Source organism: Erinaceus europaeus, chromosome 6 (assembly GCF_950295315.1).
Source record: "Erinaceus europaeus chromosome 6, mEriEur2.1, whole genome shotgun sequence".
Taxonomy (NCBI): domain Eukaryota; kingdom Metazoa; phylum Chordata; class Mammalia; order Eulipotyphla; family Erinaceidae; genus Erinaceus; species Erinaceus europaeus.
In genome coordinates this window covers 56,499,583-56,523,235 of record NC_080167.1, presented here as the reverse complement: position 1 = coordinate 56,523,235, position 23,653 = coordinate 56,499,583, and the positions used below count along the sequence as shown (strand labels likewise).

General features: G+C 38.5%; 1 protein-coding gene across 1 annotated transcript in view; it reads right to left on the bottom strand.

Annotated features, from left to right (window-relative positions):
- Positions 1–23,653, bottom strand: part of MALRD1 (MAM and LDL receptor class A domain containing 1) — a 580,642-nt gene that overhangs the window by 337,704 nt on the left and 219,285 nt on the right. Inside the window, exons 22-24 of the mRNA XM_060192257.1 lie at positions 18,056–18,212; positions 12,954–13,064; positions 10,779–10,992 (exon numbers count right to left, since the gene is read on the bottom strand). Coding sequence (XP_060048240.1) covers positions 10,779–10,992; positions 12,954–13,064; positions 18,056–18,212 — 482 coding nt within the window. The remainder of the gene's footprint in view (positions 1–10,778; positions 10,993–12,953; positions 13,065–18,055; positions 18,213–23,653) is intronic.

Genomic DNA, 23,653 nt, shown 5'->3' with positions numbered 1-23,653 from the left:
ATCTCACTGGCTGCATGGCTTATTCCTTCCTTCATTCCTCCCTCCCTCTCTCCCTTCCTTCCTTCCTCCCATCCTTCCTTCATTCCTCCCTCCCTCTCTCCCTTCCTTCCTTCCTCCCATCCTTCCTTCATTCCTTATTGTTTCTTCAGTTTGTAAAAAATATTTTATTTATTTATTTGTTGACTAGAGATAGAAATTGAGAGAAAGAGGCAAGAGGGAGGAAGAGAGGGAAATACCTGTAGTGTTGTTTCACTGCTCATGAAGCTTCCCCACTGCAGGTGGGGACTGGGGGCTTGAACTGGGTACTTGTGCACGGTAACATGTGCACTTATCCACCAAGCCCCTCTTCTTTTCTTTCCTTTCCTTTTCTTTTCTTCTCTTCTCTTCCCTTCCTTCCTTCCTTCCTTCCTTCCTTCCTTCCTTTCCTTCCTTCTTTCTTTCTTTCACTCACTCACTCACTTATTCATTCATTTATTCTCTTTTTAATTTTAATTTTAAACATTTTTTTCTTGGTGTCACCAGGACCTGCTATGCAATTTTACCCCTTTGGACTGTCTTTTTTCTGGTATATACTGAGAAAGAATGAGGCTAAGGGGGGAAGAGTGTCACCATAGCACTGAAGCTTCCCTCAGGGCCATGAAACTGCCATATACTTTGCTGGAGCTCAAACTTGGGCCACTCACATGGCAAGACAGGTATTCGATTCTTGAGCTTTGTACTCTGTGCACTTAATCCAGTGACCCACAGCCCTGCTCCTTTGACTGTAATTTTTTATTTCATGTCCTATTACCTCAGTCATCATCACCAGTAATACACTGTCTATTCACCCTCTCTTATATTTGTCACAGTTTCTGCTCCGTCCTTCCATCACTTTGAACAGTGTGCTGCTTTGCCATGTGCATAACCGAGGTTCAAGTATGGCCTCCACTACAATGAAGGAAGCTTCAGTGCTGTGGTCTCTTTCATATCTCTTTCTCTTTTTTCCTTATCTATAAAATAAATTAGAATAAATAAATGCATTTCATAAAATTACATCTCTGATGTTCCTGATTTTACTGTTTCAGTAATCACTGTTTAGAAATATTCCAGGCAGGGAACATATGCACATGTATCCATAAGTTAAGGGAAGGTATGTACTTTAAAGTAAGAATGCTTAGTAATCTGACGTAAGTAGACTCAGGCTCAATAAGCTCAGCAAGCAAGTAAAAAGACCTAAAGAAGACACCATAAAGTACCTAATCAAATACTTACTACTAGGCCTAGAAACCCTCCTCTGCTACCCTCTACTTCACTTCCCTCAATCACTTTAAGTCTAACCTCATCTGATAAAGTAAGGGCTACAAAAGCTGAATAAGAGCAAGAGACTGACACACATTTTTTTTTTTAACCAAGCACTGTTCAGCTCTAGCTTATGATGGTGTGGGGGATTGAACCTGGGACTTGAGAGCCTCAGGGATGAAAGTCTCTTTGCATAACCATTATGCTATACCCCCACCCTTGAGACTGACATACTTTAATGATAGCCTTTTTGGTCAGTTCCAAGCCACTCCATCATCCGGGGCTCTACTCAGGGAATCCTGTGATTCCCACATTGATATGATGGGCTGAGACCTCTAACAGATCCCCCTCTTCACCATCACTGGTCACTTCCATCAGGAATATCATAAACCCCCCTTGTGGGGCTCTCTAGGACCATTCCCTCACTATAAACCAGCAATTTCAGGGACTTCCCCAAGGCCAAGAGAGACTCTGCCACTTGAGGGAAACTGGTCCTGAACTGAACGCAGCCTAGAATGTTTCCAACTGTAACCATGGACTGCAAGCCTAGCCTGACAGGGACTTAGAGGTTACATAGGCTCAACTGCTAAATATAAATAGATATGGACTCTAGGTCAGATCGATGGGGTTAATAGTTAATGCTATTTATAGACTTTCCTCATATTTAGGAGCTACTCTCTACCTTAATCCAGTTTTCTATGCCTATTCTCAACTCTGACACCATCTTCCCAGACAATACTTTTAGCCCACCTGAATGCTAGTTACCAGGCTCATGCAAAAATTACTAAAGTCAAGGGCCACATGGAACATACCTAAAATAGATTTCCTAGCTTCTTCCCAAAAAAAGGTCCCGAATTTCATTTGCTCTATTCCTACCTTTGGGTGCCTATTTATTGAACAATTTGCTTTATATAATTCACTTGTCAGCAACCAAGTTGCAGATGCTACCATGATGCCGTCCTTACCTCCCTGGACAGCGGACATCACTAATGTGTTCCCGGACCACACCTCTCCAGAGACCTACCCACTATGGAAAGATGGAAACAGGCTGGTGAGTATGGATCAACCTGCCAACATCCATGTTCAGCAAAGAAGCAGTTACAGAAGCCAGACCTTCCACCTTCTCCACTCCATAAAGAATGTTGGTCCATACCCCCCAGAGAAGGCTAAAATTAGGGAAGAATTCAATGGAGGGGATGGGACACAGAACTCTGATGGTAAAAAACCATGTGGAATTGCACACCTGTGATATTACAATCTTGTCAATGATTTTAATCACTAATAAAATCATTTTAAAAATGAATATTCCAGAATTGTTACTTGTAAAACAAGCTCTTGGTCTGAGACTTCCCTTTGGCTCATTAAGTATTATTTGTTGGTTTGTGGACATCCCCTCTAACATGTATATCTGGAGGCTGTAAACTGTTTCATATTCGGATTCCTAGTACATGGCAGATTGTAATTAATGTAACCTTTTACAATGAGGTGGGATCATTCCTCACTCATCTTCTGGCCCTATGACTCTTAATTAACAGAATACAAAGCAATCAGAACAGTAGCAATTGAGAAAAGAAAAAAAAAAGAAAACCTGCATTCATTAATTTGCACTGATTGTTAGAATTTCATAGCTCCACAGCCAAGCATCCAACTCCTGCACTTAAACTAAAGTCATCCTTTGCAGTTCCTATGAGTCAAAATACAGATTCCTGTCTTATTTTATGTAATGCCTCATATGTCAGAAAAAAAATAATTACAAGCAAATGAAAAAGGACAGATAGGTATTCTTTATCTTAAAAATTTACAGGAAAATTACTCTTAAAAAATTAGACTGTAGTAGTTAGTCAATAAATGAAGCAAGCAAATCCAAAGACCTAAAAGTACACCATAAAGTTCATAATGAAATAGTGTCTACTTAGACTTAAATACCCTCCTCACCTACTTCCTATTACACTTCCTTCAGTCACTCCAAAACTAACCTTATCAAAGCAAGGACTGCAAAAGCTGAATAAGGGCAAGAGACTGGCATACTTTAACAATATCTCTTTAGTCACTATCAGGCCACCCCATGAGCTGGGTCCCTACTCAGGGAGTCCTGGGATTCCCAAACAGACAAGATGGGCTTAGACCTCGAATAGATCTCTCTCTCCATTGTCACTGGTCATCTCTGTCAGGAACAAAACAATAGATCCCTTTGTGGGGCCCCAGACCAGATCAAATCGATGGGGTTTACAGTCAACAATATTTATACACCTTTCCCATATTTGGGAGCTACTCTCTTCCCTGATACAGCTTTCTACCCCTTTTTTCAGCCACAGCATCATCACCTCAGACAATAACTTGGATCCACCTGCATATCAGATGTAAGGCTCGGGGGGGGGGGGGGGACTAGTATAGTCACGGGCCCTTTGGAATAGAACTAAAATAGGCCTACTAACTAGCTACAAAACAGAGACCCTTCCCCCCCCCAACTCTTCATCTGAACTATTCCAGCCTTTAGATTCATGATTAGTCAACAATTTGTTTCGCTTTATATGTTAACTCTTCTTTTAGCCACCAGGTTCCAGATGCTAGCAGGATGCCAACCAGACTTCCCTGGACAAAGAACCCCACCAATGTATTCTGGAGCCCTGCTTCCCCAGAGCACCAGCCCACTAGGGAAAGAGAGAAGCAGGCTGGGAGTATAGATCGACCTGTCAACACCCATGTTCAGCAGGGAAGCAACTACAGAAGCCAGACTTTCCACCTTCTGCACCCCACAATGACCCTGGGTCCATACTCCCAGAGGGATAAAGAATAAGAAAGCTATCAGGAATGGGATGGGATATGGAGTTCTGGTGGTGAGAATTATGTGGAACTGTATCCCTCTTATCCTATAATTTTTGTCAGTGTTTCCTTTTTATGAATAAAAATTTTAAGAAAAGGAAATTAGACTGTAATATCATGGTGAGATAGCTCACTGGGTAGAGAACCTGGGATCATATTGAACTTGTCCTGGGCTGGAGCCTCAGTACCAACAGAGCAATACAAGAAGTTTAATAAATAACTGTCATCTACTAATAAATATTTGAATGGTATCATTAGGGATTTGTGATACATTGATTTCCTTTTCTGCTTAAAGATATCTTGAAGTAACTATTTTTGAGACCATTATCATGTGTGTATTTCCTCATTATTCTATGAAATAATAATAACAAATGCTTTAAACAACACTTTCTAAAAACTTTCACAAAATTGTTCCACAAAAATCATCAGTTTATGGGGGCCGGGTGGTGGCACACCTGGTTGCGCAAGTTATAATGCGAAAGGACCCAGGTTCAAGTCCCCAGTCCCAACCTGCATGGCACTTAGGAGGCTAGGAACCTCAGCAACCTATATAAGCCCTCAGGAGACTGAAGCCCCCAGAGCCAAGGCAAATGGGCAGGCTCCCGTCCTAGATCTACAGAAGCCCCCCACTGAAACCTGGTTGGTGTGTGTGTGTGTGTGTGTGTGTGTGTGTGTGTGTGTGTGTGTGCGCGCGCGCGCCTTCAGGGTTACCACTGGGGCTGAAAATCCACTGCTCCTGGCAGCCATTTTTTCTGTTTTACTGGATAGGACAGAAAGAAATTGAGAGAGGAGGAGGAGGTGGAGAGAGAGAGAGATAGAGAAAGAGAGAGAGAGAAAGAGAGAGAGAGACCGACTGACCGACCTGAAGACCTCCTTCACCACTTGCGAAGTGTTCCCTCTGCAGATGGGGAGCAAGGACTCAAACCCAGAACCCAGATGCTTGCACAGGACCTTGTGTGGGTCTGGCATGCACACACACACACAGGTTGCTGAGGTTCCTAGCCTCCTAAGTGCCAATTACCCAAGTTTGCTTGTCCCTGGGGCTTTTGTGGATGGGGGATGGAGCCAGCTACCCACTTGCCTTGGCTCCAGGGGCTGCAATTTCCTGGGGGCTTATACAGCTCACTGAGGGACCACACCTTTTATGCACCTGTTGTCAGAGGTTGGTGTATAACAGGGGGCTTCTGTGGTTCAGGATAGGAGCTGGTCAACTGAGTGCCTTGAATTTAGAGGCCCAAACACAAGTGACTCCTGGGGAAATAACAGCAACTCTTGTAATCATTGCCACCCTTCCCCGGGTGATGGGATCTCACCCTCTGCTTGAGCTACATAATCTGAGACAGCTGGCCTCTATCCCACCAACACAGAAACACCAAGAACCACTGTCTACCACCTGCAATCACTAGAACTTGCCTATATAGCCTGGGAACTAATGGTCCCCTGCTTCAGGCCAAGTTGAGGGTTGCTAGTCACCTTTATGCACTTCCAGACCCCAGGCACCTGGAGACCAGCAGGTTATGTTCTTTCTACCCAAAGACACCAAGTAGTTCTGGACACCTCCCATGCAATTCTTGGCCACACATAACCCTCCCCAAGTCAGCCAGGTGACTTTCAGTCCATGACGGAACACCCTAACTTAGACTACTCTAGGAACGCCTCTGCAAGTTTTCCCATGACCCACAACATGTCCTGTTATATAACCTTGAGACCATGTGTCATTTCAGAAACCACTCTATGATCATGCTAAACTGAAATCTTGGTGTGACATACCACTGTTATCCCCAACCAAGTGTTCAACTCTGTAAAAGGGTTAACAGACAGAATGGGGAGGCCAAAAAAAAAAAAAAAATGCATCACACTAGCAAACCAAAAAACAGTCCCAGGAAAAAAATGCTAATAAACCAGAGACAATAAGATTTTTTGAGGTAGAACCTGATAAACTAGTCCACATATTTGCAACCAAAGTGATAAAACCATTGGAAGAGAATCACAGCAGAAAAGAAGAACAGATGAGAATGTCATATATCAGAAAGGACAGAAATGACAAATGTTGGAGAGTATGTGGAGAAAAATGGACACATCTTCACTGCTGGTGGGAATGAAAAATGGCCCAACCACTGTGGAAAGCAATTTGGTGACTTATTGATACACTAGAAGTGGACCTACCCTAAGACCCTGTAATTCTTCTGCTGGGGATTAACCCAAAGGAGACAGAAACACCTATCAGAAGAGATCTTTGTATACCTATATACCTTTCCATGTGTTTATAAGAGCACAGTTTGTAATTGCAAGAACCTGGAAGCAACCCAGATGTCCAACATCGGATGAGTGGTTTAAAAAATTGTGGCATATATACACGATGGAATACTACCTAGCTGTTAAAAATTATGAGTTTGTCTTGGATGAAACTCCTGGACACCATGTTGAGTGAGATAAGCCAAAAAGAGAAGGACAAATACCAAATGATCTCACTCAATAGCAGGACTTAATAGTAGGGACAGGGAGGGAGAGCACAAAGAAAAACATGGACTGGACATGCCATATTGCATCAAAGCAAAGGACTCTGGGGAAGAAAATTCTGGGGGCCTATTATATAATGAAATTGTATGCATATGTCAATGATTGTACTATAAAGCATTAACATCTCCAATAGAAGTTTTAAAAGATCACTTTTTTAAAATACGCAATTTAACATCTGATCCAGAAAAGGCCCTCACATGACATTAAGAATGTTGACTCTTCTGGAATGACAATGAAATCTTTCTGAGCTCCAGTCACTCAGTTTCATTGTGTAATAAGAACCCCTGAAGCTTAGATGACTGATCCTTCACAGGAAGCAAGTTATTAACACTGTGATACCCAACCTACTTTCTAACATAATCTGACAAAGGAAAGCTGTTTCATAGCCTATGATTAATAAAGTCTCTGTAAACACACCCGTCATTTCCAAGGTGATGTATTATTTGTATGAAAGCCCATGGTGGGACTTGCATTTGTTTATAACTAAATTATCTGCTCTAAACCACTGTGAAAGTACTACGCACTTGTTCTAGCTCTCATTCATACTGTAAATGTTAATACACCTATCTTGTTTACTAGACACAGAGTTCCACAGTTGTTCACATAATATCCAGGTTTTCTTTATTTTTGCTCCTGGACCACTTATGTTGAAATTCTGCAATGTTCACCAAGTAAATAAAGGAAAAGGAAATGCCAGATGATAATACGTGTTAATTACAGAATGCCTGGTGAAATCTTATATGGTTCCTACCTAAGAAGGAAATAATTGTCTAGCTCAATAGTTTTCAGAGTGGAAGTTGATGCATGGTTCACTGTGGCACATTCATTTCTACTCAAATTGAACAGTAATCCTGATATGGTCAAAGATTTCAAATACTTGGGGGGGGAGGCAGGAGAGAGAGGAAGGGATAGCTCACCTGGTAAACTGCATCCTTCCAAGCATATTTGAATTTGAATAATATTGAATTTTATCTCTGCCAGATTGTGCTCTATAAGTTTATATGAATCTAAAGACAAATGAAACTTTATAAAGAAATATTTTTTCTTTATCAGAGAGAGGCTATACTTTTTGAAAAAAATTATTTCTGTGGCTGGGCGGTGACACACCCAGCTAAGTGCACATAATATGTCTAATATATATATATATATATATATTTACCAGGTGCAGTGAATTTATAGTCCCAGCACCAAGCCCCAGCAATAACCCTGGAGAAAAAAAATATTTTAATGAGACAGAGACACTTGAGCACTGCTCACCTCTGCTTTATGGTGGTTCAGGGGATTGGACATGGGACCTCAGAGCCTCAGGCATGAAATTCTTTTGCATAAGCATTATGCTGTCTCCCCTGCCCAGTAGTCTACTTTCAAAATGAGTTTTCATTCTTACTGTTATTCCTAGGTGGTTACTTCTACATAGAGATATTTTAAAAGCTTTCTTGAATTTTGATTCATGTTCAGAATGAATATACTTAGTTCAGTAAATATACTTAGAACTCTCAAAAATTTTAAGTAAAAAAAAAAAAATCTGAAGACTGGAACGAAAGTTCAAATTCTTGTTTGTTGTCTGCCAAACTTTTGAACACAGTTGCTATGGTGATTAAGAAAGCTTTTTTTCTACCTGTTATTCTAGATATATATGTGGAAGTTTACAATATATGTAAGGTAAGTAAAATTACTCATCATAATTCAACTACCAGATTCCATCAGCTTCATAATAGAAGATAACATTTAAGACCAGCAAAATGGAGACATTGTTGAACTTTAAAAAACATAGTGAAACTAAGCATGGCTACTTGAGAAAATACAGTTCTCTGTAATTGTAATGAGATCCATATTTTCTGATATTCTTCTTCTTATTATTATTATTATTATTTTGGCTATTGGTTCTAAAATGCTAGAAGTTTTCTTTTTTCCAATTAGTTCACAAAAAGCACTGCATGATATAAGTTTCCTTCCAAATTCTTCTGATTATTTCTGACTTGTTTTCCATACAAAAGAGTAAGTTTCAATGCACTTCTGATCCACTTAACACATTAGCATTCTTTCTCAAGATAGGACAGAAAATCCCAAGAAATATTTACAATGTTAGAATCTAAATACAAACAACTTAAGGAAAATTTAGACACCAGTAAACAGATAATTTACTGAAAAAATGCACTGATTCTCTTGGTAAGAAGACATATTAGCAACATTATAAGCAAACTAAAAATTCTGCTATTTGGTGACCTGATCAGTTTGTGAGATAGTCAAATAAAAACGACAGTGAAGACAATGAAGGAGTATGCAATGCAGAATATACAACATGCAGCAAAAACATTTGTAAGATAAGGGTAAACATTTAACACTCATTTTACTAAATTAAAATTCACTAGTAGTGAAATGTTTTTCTTGGTAAATACATGGAACTAATGGGGATAAAAATGACAGACAACTGAAGAAATGATTAGCTATATGATATAAATAGAAGTTCTCCATCATTAACACATATAGGGCTTTGTTGTCATCACCAAGACTTCAATGATCCAGGCCAACTTTTTCCACACAGACAGTTTGATGTAGCTCTATTGGTTTATTTTCGCTTTTTTTTTTTCCCATGCAGTTGGACTTGAGTCAATGAAGCTGTTTTAAAAGCTTACAATAGGGGAGTCGGGCGGTAGCACAGTGGGTTAAGCGCAGGTGGCGCTAAGCACAAGGACCAGCGGAAGGATCCCGGTTCGAGCCCCCGGCTCCCCACCTGCAGGGGAGTCACTTCACAGGCGGTGAAGCAGGTCTGCAGGTGTCTGTCTTTCTCTCCCCCTCTCTGTCTTCCCCTCCTCTCTCCATTTCTCTCTGTCCTATCCAACAACAATGACATCAATAATAACTACAACAACAAAACAACAAGAGCAACAAAAGGAATGAATAAATAAATAAATTTAAATAAAAAAAAAAGAAAACAACCTCTGAAAGGGAGGCTGGAGAACATATTTAAAAAAAAAAAAAGCTTACAATAACTGCATCCCATAATGATCCTAGGCCCAGAGAGATAAAGATTAGGAAATGGAGGGGCTGGGATATAGAACTCTGGTGGTGGGAATTGTATGGGATTGTATCCCTCTTATCTTACAATCTTGTTAATCATTATTAAATCAAATTTTAAAAGAGGTGGGAAAAAGAAAAAAGAGTTTACAGTAAAAAGTGTTTTGCCAGTATTTTCCTCTAAATATCTGATGGATTCTGTTCTAACACCCAAACCTTGATCCAGTTGGATCTTACTTTTGCATATGCTGATACATGTAACTGTCTAGTTTCAGTCTTCTTCACACTTCAACCCAATTCTCCCAGCACCAGTTGTTGAAGACAATCTCTTTTTTCCATCTAATTTTTTAAGTCTTTCTGTCAAAAATCAGACATCTGTAGGCGTGAGGGATTACTTCTGGATTCTAAATTCTATTCCACTGGCCCATATGTTTATTTTAGTCCCAGGAACAGGCAGTTTGATCATAAAAGCCAGTAATAAAACTTGCGATCAGGCAGCATGATGCTTCAATTCCTGTTCTTTTCTCTCATTACTGGTTTGGCAATTCTAGGTATTTTTCTGGTTCGAGATAATTTTTTGGCTTTTGTTCTCTTTTCATACAAGAATTTTATGGGGCCATGATGGGGGTGGCATAAAATCTGTGTATGGCAAGTAAAAGGCAGTGGCACACCTGGTAGAGCACACACATACTATGCACAATGACCCAAGATCACATGCCCTGTCCCCACCTGCAGGGGGAAGCTTCAGAAGCAGTGAAGCAGTGTTGCAGGTATCCTTCACTATTCCTCTCTATATCTTCCTTCCTTCTCAATTTCTTTCTATCAAAGAGAAAAAAAGAAAGAAAAAACAATAGCAAAAAATAAAACTACTACCAAAAGTAGTAGATTTTCCATGCAGTCAACAAGCACCAATGATAACCTAGATGGCAATTAAAAAAAATAGAACTAGGTGTACGGTCCTAGGTAGAATAGTTATTAGGATGGTGTTAATTCTGTCAATCCATGAACAAGTTGTATCTTTCCATTTCTTTGGATCTTGTTTTATTTCCTTGATTTTATCCCTCTACAATTTCTACACTTTATAGAGTAAGGCTGTGGGAGATAAAGGCATAAGGAAGGAAGCAGAACCCTCTACTTACTGCAAATGACAGCAGTCTCATCTGAATTATCAGCACAATCATTCACAAAATCACACAGCTTGTCCTTTGCAATGCAGTGCTTGTTGGCACACATGAATTCCTGAGCAGTGCACTTCCTGACTAGGTTAAGGAGTGGGGAGCAGTCCTGAAAGGAAATATCATCCAGAGCTACATCTCCCATGTAGCTGATACCACGTTTTGCCCTAAAGACAATCTAAAAAAAAAAAAAGAAAGAAACAAGAAAAAAGGCAATTTCAATTTAGTTGTCCATTAATGATACAAATTTTGAACAAACACTTAAAAGAGACATCAGGCTTAAATATGATCAAAATGTCACCATCCTCAACACAAAAGAAGGTGGGAGTGGCAACACTATTGTTCTTTAAATTTGTGAATGACAGGAATCAACAACCCATGACAGCTGGATCTCAGGTCTGAAAGAAGGCGTGACCATTTCTTTTCTCAAGATTTATGTATCTAATGACAGACTGAGCAATATGAAGATCAGCATACCACTCTGATATGCAGTGTGCAGTACAGAAACTGAGGCCTGATGACAACCACCTCTGCCACAAGACCTGTCCAGAGGCAGAAGACCAACTAGGTAACAGAATAACCAAGGGAAAGCAAAGGCAAGTGAACGCTTTGTACTCTTTTGATCACTTCTTGTCTCATCTCAGACCTGGCTACTTCAACAATGTGCAAGTAAAAAGATATCAAAGTTCAATACTGTTGAGTTTTTTTTTTTTTTTTAGATTGGCAACATCTTTGTAATTGAAAGAATTCTTACTAGCTTTGATTATCATGTATGAGGAACAAAATTCTTACGTGTGCATTGTTGACAGTGAGACCCTGCTTAAACTGGACTCAGGATAGAATTAGCAATGACAAAAAATAAAAAGTAGCTGAAGTTTTTAGAAATGTCATCTTGTAACATTACTACTACCAGGAATATAAGATGAATACTGATGTGCAAAACACAGTCACATATTGTTCAACTTTGAATTTCAAAGTAATTCAGGGTTTCTATTCACTATCTCTGCAGGGAAAACATACATTTGGATGCTAACAAAAAACTTATTCATATATTTTAAAGTAAATTTTAAGTATAGATGTCAACAAAATATATAGCTTTATGATTTTATATGAAATATTTATTGCCATCAAATTCTTAAAAGACACTCTTGATCAAATCTAAGCAATTATTTTTCTTGGGAAAAGTAATTAGAATTTTTCCTTAAAATATATTAAGCTTTTATACTATTATATGGAAACATGTTTTCTTTTTTAGGGGACAGAATAATTGAAAACCATGTGTTTCACATTATTAACAGAAAGGCACACAAAAAATACTTAATAGTTACGCAAATTTCCATAACTATGAAAATTCATATGTTGAATTTACATTTAAAAAGAATAAATTGCTATTTTTCTCAGGGAGATATATTAGGATAAAGAAATGTGTTAGATAGACTTTGGGAACTATAAAGAGTCATTAAATAGTAAAGAATAATAAGGATGTTGGTGTACCCAGTTAAGTACACATTGTACTATTCTAAAGGCTACCTACATGGACCAGGTTCCAGCCCCACACCCTACATGCAGAGGGAATGCTTCACGAATGGTGAAGAGGGTCTGCGGGTGTCTATTTTTCTCTTTCTCTCTCTGTATTCACATCCTCTCTCAATTTCTCTCAGTACTAATAAAAAAAAAAAAGGAAAAAAATGGCTGCCAGAAGCAATGAACTCATAGTGCTGTCACCGAACCCCAGAGACTGGAGACAAAAAAAAGAAGAAGAAGAAGAAGAGGAGGAGGAGGAGGAGGAGGAAGAGGAAGAAGAATGACTGCAACATTTTCTTTTAATTGGGAGGTTAATGTTTAACAGCAGAGTTGTTGGTGCATGCATACAGAGAGAGGTGTCCTGTACACGTGAAAGACTGATCGTGGAGAAAGAGTGGTTGACATGTTCCTAAATGTATTATGGAGAGAATCAGGACATTACAGAATTGCAAATTCCTTACAGAATTATCTTATTTAGGATTTTAAGTATGTATATAACACATCGGAAAGAAAAAAAAAAAAAGGAGAGCAAGGGTATCACTATAGGAGATAATTTAGAATTACCAAAAAAAGATCAACAAAACTCAACCATTATCGACTAGTTGGCTTACAAACCTGTATATGTGAATGAACACCCAGAAACACTTCTACTTTTTTCCACTCTGCACCTTGCTGTCCATTTTGAGCCCACAGTTTAGCAGTAGCATTGTCCTTCTTGCTAAGTACCTGGAGAGATAAACCAAGTATGAAGTTTGACATATTTTGCCCTGATAACAGTTCACACATACAGAATCTTCCCAGGATTTTTTTAAAAAAAATTATTATCAGCATGATGTCGTTGAGAGAACAAGGCGAGACCCTTTTCACTAGATGTCTTTATTTCCCATATGGCATTGTTTCTCCAGGCTATCTCACAAACTTTGTGGAATAACTGTGTGCACAGTATTTGTCAACTATGTCCAAAAATATCTGGGTGCCAATGAATTAAGCTTTTTAAAAAACTGACAGCAGTTAACAACTAGAATTTTAAGTATTACATAATCTTCATGTCATTGAATTAAAGACAGTGGATGACTTAGTTTGGTTTAGTGGATGGCTAAACAGTTTGAAGTCTCTGTAACCCTTTTCAGTCAAACTTCTTTGAAGTCACTCCTCCTTCTCCCCATTTTTGCCCCCCAGGGCTTCTTGCCTACGTGATTACCTTGCTCCTGGAGGGCTGACTTTTTTTTTTCCAGGTAGGAGGAGAGACAAAATGAAGGATGAGAGACAGTGTAGCACTGCTTGATCACCTGTGGTACTCCTCCTAGCATGCTGCCACCACATGGTGGTTGAGTGAAACCAAGGTCATTGTGCATCGTTACATGGTGACATGTACTTTACCTTGCGAGATAACATTTAGCTCTCCCCTCTGTTATTTTTATTTTTACTTTTTAAAAAATATCTTATTTATTTATTCATGATAAAGATAGTAGGAGAGAGAGAAAGAACCAGACATCACTCTGGTACATATGCTGCTGGGAATTGAACTCAGGACCTCATGCTTGAGAGCCCAGTGCTTTATCCACTGTGCCACCTCCCAGACCACCATTTTTATTTTTTTCACCTTTAGTTCCTTGTTGATTGAATTAAAATAGCACTGTATTACTTAGCTATATATGTTACAGGGGTACAACCTGCTTTCTTTATTCTACTTTTTAAAAAAATATATTTAAGGAAATAATTGCATAAAGGGTTTGTGAGGAGATTGACTTTTGAAAGCTAAGTCTTAATGTTTTGCATGAAATATTTTTAAAAATTATATTTAAATGTTTCTGTTTATAAAAGTACAGAGTTTGGGGCTGGCCTCACAGTTGCATAGTGTGCTACTTAGCTATGTGAGTCCCAGACTTGAATTCAGGAGGCTTCAGTGTTGAGGTCCTTTTAACATTCTTTCTGACTCTATCACTATTCAAAGGATTAAAAAACAGAGAGTTTTACTAGCCTCTTTATGTATCCAAGGGAAAATACCAACCATAGTTTCTCAAGATCCAAAGAGGAATAATATACTAAAAAGGAATTGAATTTTCAGTTTTTAAAATTCAAGTGATTTCCAAAATAAAAATATAAAAACTGTATATTAGAATAATTTTAGTGAATGCTAAAAGAATGTATAGTAAATACGTTGTCCTTTTTTTTTTTTTTTTGCCTCCAGGCTTATCTCTGGGGCTCAGTGTCTGCACTAAGAATCCACTGCTCCTGAAGGACATCTTTTCAATTTTGTTGGCTTTGTTGTTACTGTTATTGTTGTCATTGCTGTTGTTGTTGGACTGGACAGAGAGAAATCAAGAGAGGAAGGGAAAACAGAGGTGGGGGGAGAGAAAGATAAACACCTACAGACATGCTTCTCCACCGCATGTGAAGCAAACCCCCTGAAGGTGGGGAGCTGGGGGCTTGAACCGGGATCCTTATGCCAGTCCTTGAGCTTTGCGACCTGGCCCCCTACTTTATCTTTTTATGAATATCATACAAATAACACTCATACAACATATTAATGCAATATTTAGTATTATTTTAGTCATAAATTAAAAATAAGAGTACTATGTGTTACAGTTTCAATTACTTGAAAATTATAAAGTTTAATGGTATTTTATAATTTTCATCTTCTAACAACAATCTTAATCTGGAAAAAAATGAAAACATGGGCCAGGTGGTGGTACATTACAGGGTGTGATATGGCATCCTGTGCAAGGGCCCTGGCTCCAGTCCCTCCACACCTGCAGTAGAGAAGCAGTGTTTCAGCTCCCCCTCTCTCTCTCTCTCTCTCTCTCTCTCTCTCCCTCTCCCTCTAACTCTCTCTCCTTCTAACTCTCTCTCCAACTCTCTCTCTCCTTCTAACTCTCTCTCCCTCTCTCTCTCCCTCTAACTCTCTCTCTCTCTTTTTTCTCTCTCCCTCCCCTCTATATAACTTCATCCCTCTCAATTTTCCTACCTCTGTCTTTAATAAATGAAAGCACATTTTACATAATTAAATCTCAACCATGAGATATGCCAGTTAACTAATTCTCACTTTTCTGATAAACACCCTGCAGTAAACTGCACTGGCTGTTTTACCTAGAACCATTTATTAAAAGACACAGTAGGATAAATGACAAATTGTGATTTCAATTTATTACTAAACATACATAATGTAGACACATATATACAAAGAAATAAACTTTTAGACTCTTAAGGGTGAGAAGTTTCATCTATAATAAAAAGAAAAACTCTCCAAAATATTGATCTATACATTTACTATGATATCAATTTAAAAAAACTAGTAGCACCTTAAAAATAAGATGTTTTTCTGGCATTTATTTGGAAAATTAATTTTAATGTGGTTGGAAGAATCCTAGAATAAGATAGTGATAAAATGCCAAAATTATCTAATAATAAATTGCAACCAGGGGGCTAGGTGGTGATGCATCTGGTTGAGCTCACATGTTAGAATGTACAAGGTCCCAGGTTTGAGCCCCTAGTCCCCACTTGCAGGGGGAAAGATTTGCAAGTGGTGAAGCAGTACTGCAGGTGCGTCTCTGTCTCTCTCCCCCTACCTCTTAATTTCTGACGGTTTCTATCCAGTAAGTAAATATAATAAAAAATTAAAAAAATAAAATAAATTATAATCAAATTACTGAGAAAGTAATTAAGCAGCTGGTCTACAGTCTCTTACTCTTTATTCAGGAAAAATAAAGCAAGGAGCTCAAGTCTAACATCTTTTCACATACAGACTTCTTCCTAAATCAACCAATGTTATGAAAGAATAAAAGAATCTGCAAAGTGCAAGGATCTGCATAAGGATCCTGGTTCGAGCCTCTGGCTCCACACCTCCATGAGGAAGTCACTTCATAAGTGGTGAAGCATGTCTGCAGGTGTCTTTCTCTCCCCCTCTGTCTTCCCCCCTCTCCATTTTTATCTGTCCTATCCAACAATGATAACATCAATGACAACAATAATAACAATAAAAACAATAAGGGCAACAAATGGAATAAATAAATAAATATTTAAAAAAAGAATAAAAGATCCATTATGTGGGTCGGGCGGTGGTGCACCAAGTTAAATGCACATAGTACGAAGAACAAGTAACCATGCAAGGATCCTGGTTCAAGACCCAGCTCCCCATCTGCATGAGGGGTCGCTTCACAAATGGTGAATCAGGTCTGCAGGTGTCTGTCTTTCTCTCCCTTCTCTGTCTTCCCTTCCCCATATAATTTCTCTCTGTCCTATCCTACTAAAAAGTGGGAAAAAATGGCCTCCAGGATCAGTGGATTCATAGTACCAGCACCAAACCCCAGTGATAACCCTGGAGACATTTATCAAGATACCCTGATCTAAAATTGATTTAAAAAAAATCTGAAATGTTGTGATTTATTTCTCAGAAGACTTCCTATTAAAAGTTACCTAAGCTTAAACCCAAGCATAAATGAAGATGGGTTTGTCTGTATAAATTATGGGTCTCCATACACTACTCACAAACATTATATGCTATGGAAGGCATATCCAATATGAGGACATATGTCTATGGATCTACATACTAGATTCTACATAATAGGATCTACATGTCAGAACTTCTTTGTTTTGCCTGTTTATCCTCATCTTTTAAAAGAAACCATATCTCTCCCCTTCTTATGGGCCCCAAGCAAAAAGTTAATTCTAGGGATAGAACAGAATCAAAATAAGGTAAATCTGGAACATTCTCTTGACCGGAAGGGAAACAACTCAAACAATTTGAAAAAGACTATTGAAGACTCCACTTTGAAATGCCACCAAAAAGCAAAGAATACAGTAGCTCAAGCTATTCTGAGAACACCAATACTGAAGCCTACATGAAACTTTTCAAGTATAAAACTATATCGCACAGAAATTGTAACCTCAATATAAAAGCAGTAACCATAAGCTGAACAGTAAATAGATTGAAACAGTATGTAGAATGGTGACTATTTTCATGCAATTCTATTAAGTAACAATTAAAGAAAAAGAAATATGTGTGTGTGTGTGTATTCCACATAAGAGCTCACTAGGATAATGCACTCTTGCTTTGTAATAGGCACCACCCAGGTAGTCGGGCAGTAGTGCAGTGGGTTAAGTGCATGTGGCACGAAGCATAAGGAATGGAAGGATCCCAGTTCAAGCCCCCGGCTCCCCACCTGCAGGAGGGGTCACTTCACAGGCGATGAAGCAGGTCTTCAGTTGTCTTTCTCTCCCCATCTCTGTCTTCCCTTCCTCTCTCCATTTCTGCCCTATCTAACAACTACATCAATAATAACTACAACAACAATAAGAAGACAAGTGCAACAAAATGGAAAATAAATAAATGAATATAAAATAAAAAATTTTAAAAAATAAGCACCACCCAAGTGCAAATCCAGCACCCACTACACTGAACAAAGCTTCAGTGTTGTGCTTTCTTTTTCTCTTCCTCTGTCTTTTCATCTGAAAAAGTCAGCCTGGAGTGGTGAAGCTCCAGTAAGAAGAAGACAAAACAAAGCCAAACATAGCAAAGAGAACACACACAGATGCACACCTTATCAGCCATTCAGGTTCAACTCTGCCAAAGCTTCTTTTCAATCATTCCATTTTGAAACTCATGAGCTACTTAAAACTGTTTTCATTTATTAGCAGACTATTTTTTAAAGACCCTAAATTGTGCATTGTGACTATATATAAATCATATCCAAAAAGGGCAATTGCCTAAGCATTACCTGCAGAGAGCCCACGGTGGCACCATTCATATGAGTCCAGAAGACCAAGGTGCACTGTGGTCCTGTACGTGAAATCATAGGAGTGAGGATGTCAGCCACATCACCGAATTTTCCATTTGAGCTGTCAGCATACAGGTACCAAGCGTATATAGTATTTCTGTGGAAAGTATATGTTTATCATATGAAAAAAGAGCAGTCATAAAATAGAATAGTTTGTTACTGGTCACATTCTGTTGTTTTAATTTTTCTCAAATGTACAAGTTTGAGAGCATAGTAATGGGTTGTAAACTTTAGTGGAACTAATTCTTGCATTATTTTGATTCTGAATCCATGGTCCATGTAATGATATCAGTTGCTATAGTGTAAATAAAATATGATAAATATAAATCATTTTGCAATCATAATGCCAATATGCTAATAAGCTTTGAAGAACTGTGTTCATGTGGGTAAAATGACACCAGAAAGCACTAAATATATTTAGAATACTCACTGAAAAGCATGAGAAGCAGAAAGAAAACTGTCTTGGGCTTCTACTCATGTTCCAATGTATTACTTCTACTAATTTAATTCTCTCATTTTTACTTAAGTATTTTCTACTAATTTAATTCTCTCATTTTTACTTAAGTATTTTATAAGTTGCTATAGATCATTTTTATAGTGGATGTTCCTATTTAAGGACCAAATTATAGAGGAAAACTCAGGAGGAATACAACTAAGTAGCAATGCATTCTTGATACAAAGGACAGAGTTTGTACCGCTGCTTTAGTTATCAATTCAGAAAAGATATATAAGTGATTAGGTTGATAGAATGCCAGGTAGTTATTCTTATTCTTTTTTTTTTAATTTTTTATTTAAGAAAGGATTAGTGAACAAAAACATAAGGTAGGAGGGGTACAACTCCACACAATTCCCACCACCCAATCCCCATAACCCACCCCCTCCCATGGTAGCTTTCCCATTCTCTAGCCCTCTGGGAGCATGGACCCAGGGTCGTTGAGGGTTGCAGAAGGTAGAAGGTCTGGCTTCTGTAACTGCTTCCCCGCTGAACATGGGCGTTGACTGGTCGGTCCATACTCCCAGTCTGCCTCTCTCTTTCCCTAGTAGGGTGTGTCTCTGGGGAAGCTGAGCTCCAGGACACATTGGTGGGGTCTTCAATCCAGGGAAGCCTGGCCGGCATCCTGGTGGCATCTGGAGCCTGGTGATTGAAAAGAGAGTTAACATATGAAGCCAAACAATTTGTTGAACAATCATGGATCCCAAGCTTGGAATAGTGGAGAGGAAGTGTTAGGGCTTCCAATGGAGGGGATGGGACATGGAACTCTGGTGGTGGGAACTATATGGAATTGTACCCCTGTTACCTTACAATCTTGTTAATCATTATTAAATCACTAAAATAAATTGAACAAGATGTCACATGACAAAAAAAAAAAAAAGAATGCCAGGTAGTGATTAGGTTGATAGAATGCAAGACTTTCATGTGTTTAATCAACAGCAATGCATATGCTAGAGTGGTGTTCTGGTTTTTCTCTTGAGAGAGAGGGGAAGGAAGAGAGAGAGTGAGAGAGAATATACTGGGGTCCAGGTGATAGCACAGTGGGTTAAGTGCTCATGGTGTGAAGCACAAGGACCTGCATAAGGATCTCAGTTCAAGCCCCCCACTCCTCACTTGCAGGACATTTGCTTCACAAGCAGTGAAACAGGTCTGCAGGTATATACCTTTCTCTCCCCCTCTGTCCTCCAGTCCTCTCTCTATTTTTCTCTGTCCTACCCAACAACAACAGTAACAGTAAGAGCAATAAAATGGAAAAAATGGCCTCCAGGAGCAATGGATTTGAAGTGCAGGCACCGAGCCCCAGTGATAACCCAAGAGATAGATAGATAGATAGATAGATAGACAGATGAGAGAGAGAGAGAAAGAGAGGGAGAGAGATATATATATATTCCATCCCAGCCACTGTTAAAAGCAAAAGTGAGGACTGGAGAGATACAATGTTTATGCAAAAGATTTTCATGCCTGAGTTTCTGAGGTCCCCGGTTCAATTTCCAGCACCACCGTAAAGTAGTACTGTGTGTGTGTGTGTGTGTGTGTATGTGTGTGATCAAAAAGTGTGTCTTCTAACATTATTACTTTGATTTATTAGATCCTTCTACTTCCTCACCTAGATATGATAGTAAATACTACATAACTTAAACTTAGCTAGTAAACTAGGTACTATAGATTCTAAAACCATTTACTTTGTTTTGAATTTCCTATAACTATTTTAAATATAAGATAGGTGAGCCACTAATATCAAATAGATGAGTAGGAAAATAGAAGTATCCATTTAGTCACCACTTAATGAGTACATCTTTCAGTCTTCCTAGTACTTGTCAAAGGTGCTGAGAATGTGATTATAAATAAAATGGCTATTGACCTCTGGCATCCTGATTTACCAAATGGTACACTTAGGCAATTTAAACTCTCCAAACATATTAGTTTCTTCATTTATAAAATGAGTTAGTTTCGTGAATGGTCTTAATAAGAATTAGAACTAAATAAGTGGAACACAGCATACATGGTCCAATATTACCTTAAATTAATGGTACCTATGAGTTGTGATGACCTTGGTATCATTAGCTTCTGCTAATAGAATACATAGCATCTTATAAACCACAGAACACATGAATTTGGGTTGCTTTAACAAGACAGGGTCATGCTATTAATTTGAATTGTGCTTTGCTAAGTGCCTTGCTGCTGGTGTGTTTAGTATCCAGGGTCCCAGGTATACCAAAAAAAAAAAAAATCAATATGGCAACTTACACATTCAGGGGCAGGCACAAAACCAACAATGAGGGTAGTCAAGAAAATACAACATGTTTATATTTATGTGTTTGTGGTTTATTTAATCTGCAAACATTTTCTTATGCAGTTGTTGGGATTACTGCATTTTATTATCATTTATCATAACAATTATTTCAAAGTACCTAAGTACCCCAGTGACACTGGATTCAGTTTCTGAGAAACAGTTTGAATTGCCCATTCCTTTCCAATTTAATACCACTACCATTAGATCAACTAGTGTCATCTCTTGCCTAAAATAGACTTCCAAGTTGTCTTTCCACTTCTAATGTTTTAATGCATTCACATGTATCACTTACATAATACATTTAAAAATAAATCGAATTACAATATTTTACTACATCCATTTCTTATAACTCACTAAAGTGTTCCTAGTGAATTTAGCATGAAGTTGAAACATATTTAATGCGGTATACAGAATTCTACATAACATTGTCCCTGCCTCCAAACAGAGAGAGGAACGAGGAAAAGAAGAAAGAGCTCAGTAGGCCTTTGGGTACACTTATAATCTACTTCCATCACTCACTGGGTATATGAATCACAGGACTCACTATTTTATGCAAAAGTTTTACATAACTTGAATTACACTCATTGAGCTCCAGCACAATTTCAATAATTTCAGTAATTTTCAATAATTTCCCTTAGAAATGAACAAACTAAGGGAAACACATCGTGAAACCTGGACTAGGCGTGATCTGTGGCAACAAAGCCACGTACTCTGCGATGGGGTTGAGAAGACATTGAAGCCCCACCAATGCATGATTTGAGTTGGTGGTGGAGTGATATGAGGATAATTACGATGGGGATATGAGAAACTGTACTCATTTGACAAACTGTCTTATAAGTCATTACTTTCCTAACAAAATGATTTTTTAAAGAAGAAAAAGGCAAAACTGAGCTAAGAAATCTGTAGTAGATGAAATCTATGGGGTTTACAGTCAACAACATTTATACACCTTTCCCATATTTGGGAGCTACTCTCTGCCATGATCCAACTTTCTGGTCCTTTTTCCAGCCATAACTTCATCTCCCTAGATAATAACTTGGATCCACCTGCATATCAGATGTCAGGCTCAGAAGAAAAAAACATACTAATATAGTCATGGACCCTTTGGAATATTACTAAAATAGGACTACTAACTATCTACAAAACAGAGACCCCCAATCTTCATTTACACTATTCCAGCCTTTAGGTTCATGATTAGACAACAATCTGCTTGGCTTTATATGTTAACTCTTTCAGCCACCAGGTTCCAGATGCTAGCATGATGCCAAATGGACTTCCCTGGGCAGATGACCCCACCAATATGTCCTGGAGCCCTGCTTCCCCAGAGCCCTGCCCCACTAGGGAAAGAGAGAGGCAGGCTGGAAGTATAGATCGATCTGTCAACACCCATATTCAGCAAGGAAGTAATTACAGAAGCCAGACCTTCCACCTTCTGCACCCCATAATGTCCCTTGGTCCATACTCCCAGAGGGATAAAGAATACGAAAGCTATTAGGGGAAGGGATGGGATAGGGAGTTCAGGTGGTGGGATTGTGTGGAGTTGTACCCCTTTTATCCTATGGTTTTTGTTAGTATTTCCTTTTCATAAATAAAAATTATATATATAAAAAATAGAGATCTGTAGTCCATGTAGGAATTACATGGTAAAAGGCCTAAATTCTGGCAATGATAACAGCATCTAAGCTAACAAGTCTTTAATCAGAGGTCCCTCTATTGATTCCTAAGAATCAACCCAATGAAAAAAATGTGAATTTTCCCAATTTAATATTAGAAAATTCAGTCACAAGTACAGATATCAAATAAACTGTGGAAACAATCCTCTGATTTTATAGATCACTAAAGATACTCTCACTTGTAAGGAAAAGGAAAACTGGGAGACAGCTCAGAGATAATTAAGAAAATGCAAACAATGAAATTGTGTTTGTGTTCTGATAATGCTCTGTGAAAAGTCTCAATGTAACAATATGTCACTTGGTCACCAGTCTTGCAGGAATTAACTGAGGGCCCTTGATGAATGTATGATTCCTAATGAAAAAAAAAAAAAATGAAGAATAACGCAAGCTCTTGCCTGAATCTGGGATGAGCTTATTCAAGCCATGTTCCTACAGAGAAAATCAACTCCCCTCCTGGAATAAGTAAAGCAGCAGTGATCACTGCTAATACTGCTCCACCCATAAAACACCAGTGTAACTCCACCAGCCTTCAAACTGTTTTCTTGCACAGGGAAAGAAGCAGGATGTTTTATATAACACTATCTTTTCTAGGAAAACATACCATAAACTATATCGCAGTGAAGATTTAAAAATAACAGTATACACACTGAGGTGTTAGCAAAGTAAAGATGATGTAAAAGCCATTAAAATGTCTCTATAATGTCTACTGTATTTTAAAGAAAGTCCCCTAGGTATAACAGGTTAATCAGTTTCTAAATTCTTACTGTTACACAGGTTAAGCAATTAAAATATTAACTTTCTTCTTTATTTGACAATGCCCTGGGCATTCACCCTGATTAAATCAGAAAGGAATATCCCTGCAAAGACACATCACAGTCCTTTGTTACCTTAAGTGCCCATTGATCCTGCACATACGGAGTACAAGGGATATATTCGCCACGTTTGTTTTGGCACGACTGAGATATACTCTTTGATTCATCATGATACCATAACCTGTTTCAACATTCCTGATGGGATGTGCGCTACTGAAAATTGTCATGAACTCTATTAGCTTCATGGGTAGCAGAATATACAGCGTT